Here is a 10464-nt window from a genome sequence, read left to right as displayed (position 1 = left end):
CTCCAAAAGGATATATCAATATTCAATAAAGAAGAGTGTAAATGAATTGCAAAGCGACCATAATCACAGCCTTCTTTCTTTTCTTCTTATTTTTTAATAAAAAATATTTAATAACTAAAAAATATTAATAAAAAATAATCAAAATTTATTTTATTTAATATTTATTAATTATTACAATAATTAATATATAAAACTTTTTTTTATCTCCCTAAGTAGCAACCAGGCTAAGCAGTTATTCTCTCATATTTATTTTGCAAGTCGATAAAGATAGAAACTCCCTGTCCTGTATACTTTATATCTGTAGTAAACAACAGAATAGACTACCATAACTGCACATAAATCCAGATCATGTTTTCAAGTCCTTGAGTTTTGATTTGCAAAAATTTCTCGTATAAATAAGTTTTCATAACACTCTTCAATGAACTATAACTGAAATAATATAATCTTTCAATTCTCTTTTAAAAATCAGTCTCAAATTCAAAACTCACTTTTAACTTGAAAAAAAAAAAAAAGAAGCGTAACACCGCCAAGACCATTTTCCCAGAAAGGGTTGACCAAAAAAATCAAGGTTTAATTTAATTATAATATCCATCCAGCCATCTCCTTAAAATATTGGGAGAACTTCACTTGGAGTTTGTCTAAGCTCAGGAAATTTCTAGATGGGCGTTATGTGAAACACAAAGGACCAGTCGAGAGTGCTAAGAGCCAGTGGATGGTGCACGCTGATGATGACGTCGTTGGCAACACACATGCAATATTAATTAATTCTCCGTCTCCTCCATGCCCACAGCCACAGGCTCCACAACTCATCAACATGACAATAATACAAAATAGTCACTGGGGAGTTCCACTTTGTTCTTTATTAAGTCTTAAGATATATAGTATACAGGTTCACACGGTGCACACGCGTCAGGCGCTACATGATTTCGTCGTCAATCTCCCACTTCACACACTCTCTTGTCTTGTTTCGTTCTAATCTCTTGTCGTATTTATTGGTTGAATTTCCTAAGCTTCTCTAATTTCTTCATTTCCTTAACGCACCAGCCATTCTACTTCCATCACCGCCATTCCCACTACCTTAGCTTCTCATGCACGTATCTATATATATAACCCTCTCTTACTTTAACCACATTATTCCATCTCTTTCTCTCATCTCTTCTACCTACCAAACTAGCATGGTGCAGATACACGAAGAAGAAATGGACGTAGAGGGCGTGGACTACGAAGAGCTGAAGAAGCGCATGTGGAAGGACCGCATGCTGCTCCAGAAGCTGAAGGAAAAGCGTCCTAAGCACGATGACCAAGAAGAAGCCTCGAGGAGGAAGAAGATGGCACGTGCTCAGGACTCCATCCTCAAGTACATGGTCAAGATCATGCAAGTCTGCAACGGTCAGGGCTTCGTCTACGGCATCGTCACTGAGAAGGGAAAGCCCATCACTGGCTCCTCTGAGAGCCTCCGCGAATGGTGGAAGGACCAAGTTAAGTTTGATCAGAGCGCTCCCCTCGCCATCTCCAAGTACCTTCCATCAGGATTACTGGATCACGAAAATGGTGACTTGTATGCAAGTTCCTCCATGCATCTCTTGAATGAACTCCAGGATACTACCCTGGGTTCTCTCCTCTCCGCGTTGATGCAGCACTGTGTGCCACCGCAGAGAAGGTACCCTCTTGACAGAGGGCTGGCTCCTCCGTGGTGGCCCAAAGGCAACGAGCTATGGTGGGGTGAGCAGGGCCTTCTGGCCCAGCAACAAGGCCCGCCCCCTTATAGGAAGCCCCATGACCTCAAGAAGGCATGGAAGGTTTCCGTCTTGGCTGCCGTCATCAAGCACATGTCTCCTGATCTCGATAAGCTTAGAAGCTTGGTGGCTCACTCCAAGACCCTGCAAGCCAAGATGACTGCCAAAGACACTGCCACGTGGTCCAAGGTTGTCAACCACCAACAATCCCTCTCACAAATCACTCCACCATCCCCATCATCCACTGAAACCTCCAAGAGGAAGAGTAGTGTGTTTGATTTCGATGATGGTGGTGCTGATATTGACGATAACAATAGTAAGCAGATGTATGCATGTCAAAACGCTGAGTGTCCGCAGAGTGAGTTGTGCATGGGGTTCCCGGACAAGAACTCAAGGATGAACCATGAGTCCCTATGTGCCTACCGCACGGAACAACCCCATGTTCTTGATGATGACACCAAATTATTGGATGATTTGATGAACATGGACCTAGCATGGTACCATGATGATAATAATCATTTTGGGAACGAAGATCTTGTTGCCTATGAGTTGGCTGAGACTGCAGCGGGTGCCACCATACCACAAGACTATGGACTCTTCAGTTTGAATGCTGGCATTCACGAAGATCTTGGATTGCATGCATCATCAGAACTCCACTTGGAAGCAGGAGGAGATAACAAGAATAACATGCTTGAAGCCTTGAACTTAATCTAAATCCACCACCGCAACAGATCACACAAGAGCTCGAATCAACCTCAGTCTGGGACTTATGGCGTACCCACTAATTATAATTGTACTGTATATTCTTATCGATCTAGTAATTAATATAATCGGAAGAAAGTATAAAAAAGTTATATGGTTTGTTTGCATAACATGATTGTATTGCTTTCTTGTTCTGCTTTACTGTTATATATAAACACATTGGAGAAAGAGAGAAGTAATGAATTAAAGAATAATTTTGAAATGAAATATCGTTGTTCTATAGTTCCTAAGAAAATATACAAGTTTGATATTAGATTGAATTAATCATAGAAACTATGTCTTTGAGGTATTACGTCTTCGAATTCAAGTCTTGGGTGAGCGTAGGAGTAACCCTTCCTGAACCTGTTGTTTCTATTTCTAACTTCCACATCCACAGAGAAGATAGCACAAACAGGCCTGTGGTCAGAGAACCTTGACTCTCCTCGTATATATGATAGTTGTTCAATGCCTTTACCACGCCATAGTATTCTATCACACCTGAAAATTATTCAACATAAGTGGTTATCGGAATGGATTTCTTCATTCAATATCAATATTTATAGTAGTACCATGCTGGAGTTCTGCGTTTTCTCTTGGATTTGACCGTCTCTCCGGCATAGGAATCTGAATTTTGAGAATACTTGTAAGTTGGTGCAAATACGATCCTTCCCTCTTGGAATCCATTGAACACCCTTCCTGCCTCTCTTTCCATGTTCAACTGAGGAAAACATGTATACAAGTCAGTAGAATCAAAAGTAATAATAATGTTATGCGAGGACTAGGAAGCATATATACTATACTCACTTGATCTTTCTCTAACAATGTGTCCCAGTCATTATCCTCCAAGAGGGTCCTTGTTTCCTCATAACTCAAAGCCACCCGATAGTTCAAATCACCTAGCCATATTATTCGTCTGCAGAAGATGCAGATATTAAACAGGAGAATTTACAACTAAAAAATTAGTATAATAATAGAAATACTACTTACTCATGGTCAACAATCTTTTCAGGGGCTTTAGCACAAGGGTTCTTGCAAATCCTAGGGAACTGTATCCCTTTGAGGATCTCAGCTACATCAGCATTCCTCTTTATCTCATCACCTTCTTTCTCCCCAGAAGCCAAGTGACTACAGATGAAACAAAAGCTTGTTTGGTGTATTGTCATGCTCATTGATATACACCCCTGCAAACCAATTATCATTTCACATGCACTACTATTATTTATTTATTAGTTTTGGAAAACTCAATATGATTAATTATGATTATGAATTTGCATACATATGTACCTTGTTACCTAGGCAACCCATGATTCCTCTTCCAATAGTATCTATTCTAAGATGGCCAATATGAGGTACCAACTCGTTTTTAGCCCATACAGTAAGAAAAATGCCAACCATTTGCTTACTTGATATAAGGGAGTACTTGTTTTGGGAATTCATTGGTATCTCTGCAATGGAGAGCAACTCTTCCATGCTAGTCTCACCATGAATCTCATTATCTATCTTACTAACAGGGTCACTAAACTTTCTCCCCCTCCTTCTGTCTCTGCTGATTGGAGATTCCACTGGACAATTACATGCCTTAAGGAGGCAGCTACCCTCTGCCCTGAAGCTCTTACTCACAACTTTCAGTGACGACTTCTGAAAAAAGTTCAGACTTGTAGGCCCCTTCAACTCCCTCGAGTTCTTCAGGTTCGAATCATACGAATCATTGTGCTCGTTTCTTGGCCTGTTTAGTGCCTGACTTATCAATGTTAACCACTTTGCTGCCGGTTCATTGTCTTCAATTACCAATACATTCCCAGCGCTAAGAGGAACTATTTCTTGAAATCTTAATCAAACACAGACACAATCACATATGTCAGCGAACTCAATTCAAAGTTTTACTTATTAGTTTCTTGCCTTGCCACCAAGCATGATGTAACTGTAAACTCACCCCAATACATATACATCTGCAGAGCCCTCCACCAGCAAGAAATCTTGAAGGTTCAGATCATAGTTTGGCGACTTTCCTCCTACATTCCAAGTTGCAACAAATATCCTACATGCATTCCCAGTTATTATTAATTTATTATAAACAGATGTCTTACTAACACGAGCTTCTAATCTCACTACAATAGGCGAAGAAAAATACCAAACCTAAAACTCTGTCTTTCAGTTTCTGGACCCATAGGTCGTTCAAAAGTAGACAAATTTAGGCCTTCGATTCCTGGGCTAGTCTCCCTTTCTGTCAGCACATATAAGTAACTAAGGTCATGCTTTATTCCCATTATCTTGACTAATCATAATTGCAATGAGTATCAAATTTGTCCTCCAAATATTTTAAGTTAGCCACATTAGTCTCTCTCTCACTTTTGGTGTTCATGGTATCAAAATTTGTAGATGTGACACTTTAAGTGACACTACAATAGACATCTTTTTTTGTGACTACTATAATAGGCATTTGACAATACTAATTAAGTGCTAACATGATAAATTTATAAAATTAGATCAAATCAATTCTAATTTGAAGAATTTCAATGTCTCAAAGTTTTACTCAATTTGAAATTAATTTGATCTAATTGCATAAACTTAGCATGTTAATCGTCAATTAGGACAGCTATGAGTATACTATGATCAATATAGTGTCACTTAACGTGCTACATTAATAAATTTTGAGTAATCAACAACGAAAATGTAAAAGGATTACCGTAACTAATTGAAAATATCTGAAGGACGAATTTGATTAAAAAAAATTTTGAGAATTAATTTAAAAAAAAATAATCTTTGAGAGATGAATTTGATTATTTACTCTTTATTAGCTATTGCCCTATTGTTGCCGGAAAAAAAATATCTAAACAACAAATAAAAGATTTCCTTTTCCCCCTTGATCACAAAATATTCTTCCTAATAGCCAATATTCTTTTTTTGTTAGGTAAGCTACAAATATCTTGCCAAGTACTTGGGACTATATACGAGTTGGATGATCCAGAACGTAGCATTGTCCCAAAAGTTTCTCAATGTAAATTCAAGCCACAAAATTTGAATATATAAAAAGAGTTTCAGGGAATGTAAAAAAATTTTTTATGCTACAAATTAAGTGCATGCAACATTAATATATATGCATACCTGAGAAGCTTTTTCTCATGAAGGGAGATACTTCCATGAAAGATTTTCTTCCGAATTCAATCTTCTTCTCCAAATCTTTGGACACGAAAAGAACATTCATGAAAGAAAAATTAAAGCAACGATGACAAAAAAGAGAAAAAGAAAAGTGAAAAAGAAATTACCGAGAGTAACTCCTTGATCTCCTTCCTCATGTGGCTTGGTGAAAGCATCATCGTCTGAGCCTCTCCCAGTTCTCTTTGAACCGAAAATCTTGGGAAAGAGAGACTTGAACCAAATAAAACAATAAAATAAATGAAGATAAGAAATTATAAGAAATGAAGGAAGGCATAATGCAGGAATATATGTAGAACGAACCCTCTTTTTCTTGTCATTCTTGTTGGTAGTAACATCGGGAGAAGAGGCTGCAGAGATTTGCCTGATAGGGCTGATGGAAGGATCGCTGGCTTTGGTCATTTTAGAATTATTATCATTTGAAATGGTACAAGTAGAATTGGAACAAGCAGCGTAAAAATACGACATTCACTGGCTACTTCGGGTTTTGGAACATGCATGCATTATAAGATTATATTATTATATATGATATTGAGTCCTCCACCCTGCTAACATGCACCAGATTGATCGCGATGTAACTAACTCATCATCTACGAGCCTCCTGCAACAACTTTCACACTCGTATTTTTGTATGTGTTTAGGATGTTGCTGTTTTCCGTTTTCAAATGGCTCAGATTTTGGCTGCACAACTTTCGGACAACTTAACGATGAGGCCTCATACCCATAACAGGTTATGCTCTTCCCTGATGAGGCCATAAACAACTCACAAATATACCAAATATTACACATGCTTCCATTTTCCACACCCAAATATTGTTATTTACTTGTTTCTATTATAGAATGGGGGTATATACTGAATTCTTTGTTTTAATAATAATAATAATAATGACTCAATTAATTACAAATCATTACATAATTATTAGTATATCTCTATTTCTCTTTTTCTATTTTTTTTATTTTATTTTTCTCTGAACTTATGGAATTGGAATTAGAACATTTGATGGAAAATCAATTCTCTGATTAATTTTTTCTCATAAAAAACATGCTAGAAAAGATATTAAGCAATAAAAATTCACACATGACAACATCAATTGAAACAAACATCTAGAAGATACACTCCACATTATAACGTAATGTCAGGCTAAGTATTGCAAGATGAAATTCAAATCACAAAATGTCTAAGGAAACTCTTCCAAAATATTTAATGGTCCGTTTGAATTACTTTGAATTGACTATTTTTTTAATAAAAGTACTTTTTTTAAAAGACGTATCTAAATTCCAAATAAATAAAAAGTTGTCGCAATCAATCTACTAAAATCTTAAGAAAAGAATGTAATCAATTCTTTTATTTATTTTGTCTTTCAAAACTCTTTTTTTTTGTTTCTCACGGTTTTTCCCAGCTGTCACAAACCTGAGTTCCATTTAAAAGTATGCCGTTACCTGAGTTCCATTTAAAAGTATGTCGTTAGCTAATGGGTTGTTGCCTTTCAAAACTTAATTAAATACTTTTTGTTTCTTCATTTGTTGTCCACTTCTAGAATTTTGCTTTTTCAAGAAAAAAAAGAAAAGAAAGTGTTCCCGTAGCAAATTAATTACTAATTTTTTCAATCATGCTCGTTATTATTGGTACTCTAATCAACATGAAATAAATGATAAAAGCGAATAAATGAATAAAGCAATTAAAAAGAGAATTATTATTATTGTCCTAATCTAAAGATAATTATGTAATTTTTTTTATATAACTCCACCACATTTTAATCATTTTTGTTAATTCAAATCAAATAAATATTTAAAAGTGAACATACAGAGAGTAAAAAAGTATGCATTCAGTCCCTTTTATTTTCTGTAAATGAAGTCAGAGATATATATTAAGCTCAATAATAATACAACTAAGGAATTCCTGTAACCTGTTTGTTGTTTTCTTCAAACAGTAAATCGATTAGAAGACAAGAACAAGACGAAGGCCGCACAATCCAACGGGAGAATGCAATTTGACCACTTGATGATAAGTGGCAACAAATGCAAAATCACTCTCACAAGTTATAACTGGCACAAGCCATACCGCTCTAAGAAATATTTTGCCTAGTTTGACAATGTTTTCAATAAAAAACCTTAGATTCAAAATCTTAAAACATGGCAACTATGAGTCACTTCCAGGCAGACACATTCAAATTCTATTGCTATATTACCAACTTCCAGTTGTTCACTATCTCTCTCTCTCACTCTCCAACCAGAGTCATTTTAGAGTTAAGACTGCACTACTGCAGTGCAGAAAAGAATTCAGCTTCCAAGTTTCAGTTTCACAGATTTTAAATTATCATGGGGTTCATCAATTTCTTCCTATAATTTTCCAGTTCTTCTAATGGTCTGCCATAAGATGATTAATTGTGTAGAACGCCACTGTTAGAAACTAAAATATGAAGCCACCCACCAAAAGTTAACATACAAAACTATACCTGCAAATATATATATGAGCACACTCATTATCAGTGACTGTATGGAATACTAGATATTTTACTGGAGAAATTTGCATGAGACTACATACCAGAACTTTCAAGTGATGAAGGATCAATGTGACATTTCATCAAACTGCTGTCTGTAATCAGCTAACCCCTGTAGACACAAACAGCAGCATACAGCAGGTCTATTATAGCATATCAGTTCAAAAGAGATTGATATAGCAAGTGAATCAGGACATTCTGACACCATAAAATAAGAAAGAGAACTCAAAAGTAGTCAAAGAAAAAGAGATTGAGATAGCAAGAATATCTCTCATCTATACCATCACTTATGTAAAGACAGAACAAATAAAAAACTATCGTTGGTCATTCCTTTGACAATAATGGCACACAAGCACATTGAAAACCATGTAAAAGAGCTTGTTTGGTTTTCTAGAAGACTATAGTAAAACTAGAAATGAAGTCAATCGATGGAAGAAATTGAGGGATCTGACAAACTAAGACATAAGACCCGATAGCATACATCATATAGATATCATAGTAAATAAGTAAATAACAATTTAATTATTAGGGTAAGTGATCATACCTGAGTATATGCATAAACACCAACTTCTGTAGTCCCCACAGGACTGCCTCTACTGATAAACTTCCCCTCTTTGTATATGTAAAGCAATGGTACCCCTGTTGACAGTTCTAAATTCATGACCTGTTTAGCCATGAAGAAGTGAAGATGAAATTAATCCTATGATTCCTATATTATTTCAAACAAAGAAATTAGTATTACAGAAATAAGATAGTTGCAACTTGAGGTATGATACCTCTTGAGAGGTTAATTTTTCAAGGTACATTATAATAGACCTCAATGAGTTTCCATGAGCAGCAACCATCACATGCCTTCCAGATTTTAGGTGGGGTTCAATCTACAATGCATGGTTCTGAATATCAGCAGCTCTCATGGAAAATTAAAATGTTTTATTTCCCAGAAACATATCAAAGTCATAGAAACCAATATTTTACTTTGACACGACAGCAGAAATTGACACCCTTACAAAATCTTTAAAATAGGCAACAGCTCTCTCTGAACACATTTCCAAGCTCTCACCCTTTGGAGGAGGAATATCAAAACTGCGACGCCACTCGTGCACTTTCTCCTTCCCATATCTTTCGGCAGTTTCCTGCTTGTTAAGGCCCTGTAACTCCCCATACCTATAGAAGTAGCATAAGGAATGACACATCCATCCTCTTAGTATGTATGGAAACAAGCGATAAATAAAAAAGATTAATAACTGCAATTCTGCATACATTCTTTCATTCAACTGCCAAGCTGTTATAACTGGAATAGACTGCTTTGTAGTTTTTTCACTGTAAATTCGAGTCCAAGCAGTTGCCTGTTCACTCTCATTATGGATGATTATTGGAACCTGAAGAGTAAACATTTGATTTGATTAAGAAATCCAGGTTCCAAATTCCAATAGTATTTTAAGAAGAATAATAAGTAATTTATGTTAACACCTTCTTCTGGTGGTGCTGAGTCATTGAAAGCATGGCGGTCATCTTGGCTCGAATCAAGACAGAAGTGAAAATAATATCTATGGGTATATAGCTGATCCTCTTACCAGCTTCAATAGCTTCCTCCACACCCTTCCTTGTTAAAGGCACATCACAGCACCCAGTGAACAAGTTCTTTTCGTTCCACAAGGATTCACCATGACGAATCAATATCAAAGTACTCTCACTCTCACTCTCACCTATCCCACACAATCAAAATCAAAATCAAATGATACATATTACGAAGCAATGCATTATACCTCTGTTGCATGATATAAGAAAATCAAGAATTCAAGAATGCTTACTAGGTGATTCGTGACGGTGAGAACTGATAATAGCATCAGAGATGAATGCGGCGGGGTCGTCAGAAAAGGATGATGATCCACGAACCTTGTGGCGGTGCCATGAAAGAGAGGAGGAGGGGAATCGGAGAGAGGAAGACGCGAACATTCTAGAAGAGGGAATGCAGCAGGAACCTTGAAGCCCCCAAGGGTGGTTTAGAAAAGTAGCGGCCATGAATCTTGGGATCGTTAAATTCAAATCAATTTAAGCATGTTAATTACTGTTAACTATACATCGTAAATCCACAACAATAAATGTAGAGAAAGAGAAATCAAGATACTGAGTACTGACAAGGCTGGGGCCGAAGATCGGACGCAAGCTCCAATTTGGAGAAGAGCAATGCTGAAATGTAAAAACAGACGAATTCATTCAACTAATTCATTCGGAGACTATAAAACATTAAAAATTAATCATCAAATCAAATCAGTTTTAATATATTTATATATAAATTTTAATTCATTTTTTATTTTGTATAGTTTGCA

The 10464-nt window shown here is 36.3% G+C and overlaps 3 protein-coding genes across 5 annotated transcripts; 1 reads left to right on the top strand and 2 right to left on the bottom strand.

Annotated features, from left to right (window-relative positions):
• Window positions 817-2605, top strand: LOC107633669 (putative ETHYLENE INSENSITIVE 3-like 4 protein). Its single transcript, XM_016337275.2, has one exon. It carries the CDS (start codon window positions 1089-1091, stop codon window positions 2448-2450), a length of 1362 nt encoding a protein of 453 aa, XP_016192761.2. The 5' UTR covers window positions 817-1088; the 3' UTR covers window positions 2451-2605.
• LOC107633671 (type I inositol polyphosphate 5-phosphatase 5) lies at window positions 2742-6459 on the bottom strand. Its single transcript, XM_016337276.2, has 10 exons — window positions 5937-6459; window positions 5744-5846; window positions 5583-5657; window positions 4614-4701; window positions 4411-4515; window positions 3762-4305; window positions 3465-3658; window positions 3282-3390; window positions 3047-3195; window positions 2742-2975 (listed from the first exon to the last, which is right to left on the bottom strand). The coding sequence occupies exons 1-10, from the start codon at window positions 6099-6101 to the stop codon at window positions 2759-2761; spliced, it is 1749 nt and encodes a 582-aa protein (XP_016192762.1). The 5' UTR covers window positions 6102-6459; the 3' UTR covers window positions 2742-2758.
• On the bottom strand, window positions 7480-10380 carry LOC107634651 (2,3-bisphosphoglycerate-dependent phosphoglycerate mutase-like). 3 transcript variants are annotated; one of them, XM_016338079.2, is made up of 9 exons: window positions 10274-10380; window positions 9946-10160; window positions 9605-9840; window positions 9395-9513; window positions 9142-9298; window positions 8911-9012; window positions 8679-8798; window positions 8179-8246; window positions 7480-8089 (listed from the first exon to the last, which is right to left on the bottom strand). In XM_016338079.2, the coding sequence occupies exons 2-8, from the start codon at window positions 10154-10156 to the stop codon at window positions 8202-8204; spliced, it is 990 nt and encodes a 329-aa protein (XP_016193565.1). In that variant the 5' UTR covers window positions 10157-10160; window positions 10274-10380; the 3' UTR covers window positions 7480-8089; window positions 8179-8201. The 3 variants fall into 3 exon arrangements, with proteins under 3 accessions (XP_016193565.1, XP_020975049.1, XP_016193566.1); XM_021119390.1 differs by having other exon boundaries at window positions 9605-9835; window positions 9947-10160; XM_016338080.2 differs by lacking the exon at window positions 8911-9012.

Source organism: Arachis ipaensis, chromosome B03 (assembly GCF_000816755.2).
Source record: "Arachis ipaensis cultivar K30076 chromosome B03, Araip1.1, whole genome shotgun sequence".
Taxonomy (NCBI): domain Eukaryota; kingdom Viridiplantae; phylum Streptophyta; class Magnoliopsida; order Fabales; family Fabaceae; genus Arachis; species Arachis ipaensis.
The sequence above is the reverse complement of the archived record's forward strand: the minus strand, read 5'-3'. Positions and strand labels throughout refer to the sequence as shown.

Bases quoted from the DNA above. Each gene is read 5' to 3' on its own strand.
- LOC107634651 (XM_016338079.2), bottom strand. From the start codon at position 10,156: ATGGCCGCTACTTTTCTAAACCACCCTTGGGGGCTTCAAGGTTCCTGC. The intron at 9,841-9,945 runs GTAAGCATTCTT...TGTGTGGGATAG, and splicing joins TCACCGTCACGAATCACCTA to GTGAGAGTGAGAGTGAGAGT. The intron at 8,247-8,678 runs GTATGATCACTT...TTGTGTCTACAG, and splicing joins GTGTTTATGCATATACTCAG to GGGTTAGCTGATTACAGACA.
- LOC107633669 (XM_016337275.2), top strand. From the start codon at position 1,089: ATGCACGTATCTATATATATAACCCTCTCTTACTTTAACCACATTATT.
- LOC107633671 (XM_016337276.2), bottom strand. From the start codon at position 6,101: ATGTCGTATTTTTACGCTGCTTGTTCCAATTCTACTTGTACCATTTCA. The intron at 5,847-5,936 runs GTTCGTTCTACA...ATTTGGTTCAAG, and splicing joins AGAATGACAAGAAAAAGAGG to TCTCTCTTTCCCAAGATTTT. The intron at 4,516-4,613 runs GTTTGGTATTTT...GAATGCATGTAG, and splicing joins ACTGAAAGACAGAGTTTTAG to GATATTTGTTGCAACTTGGA.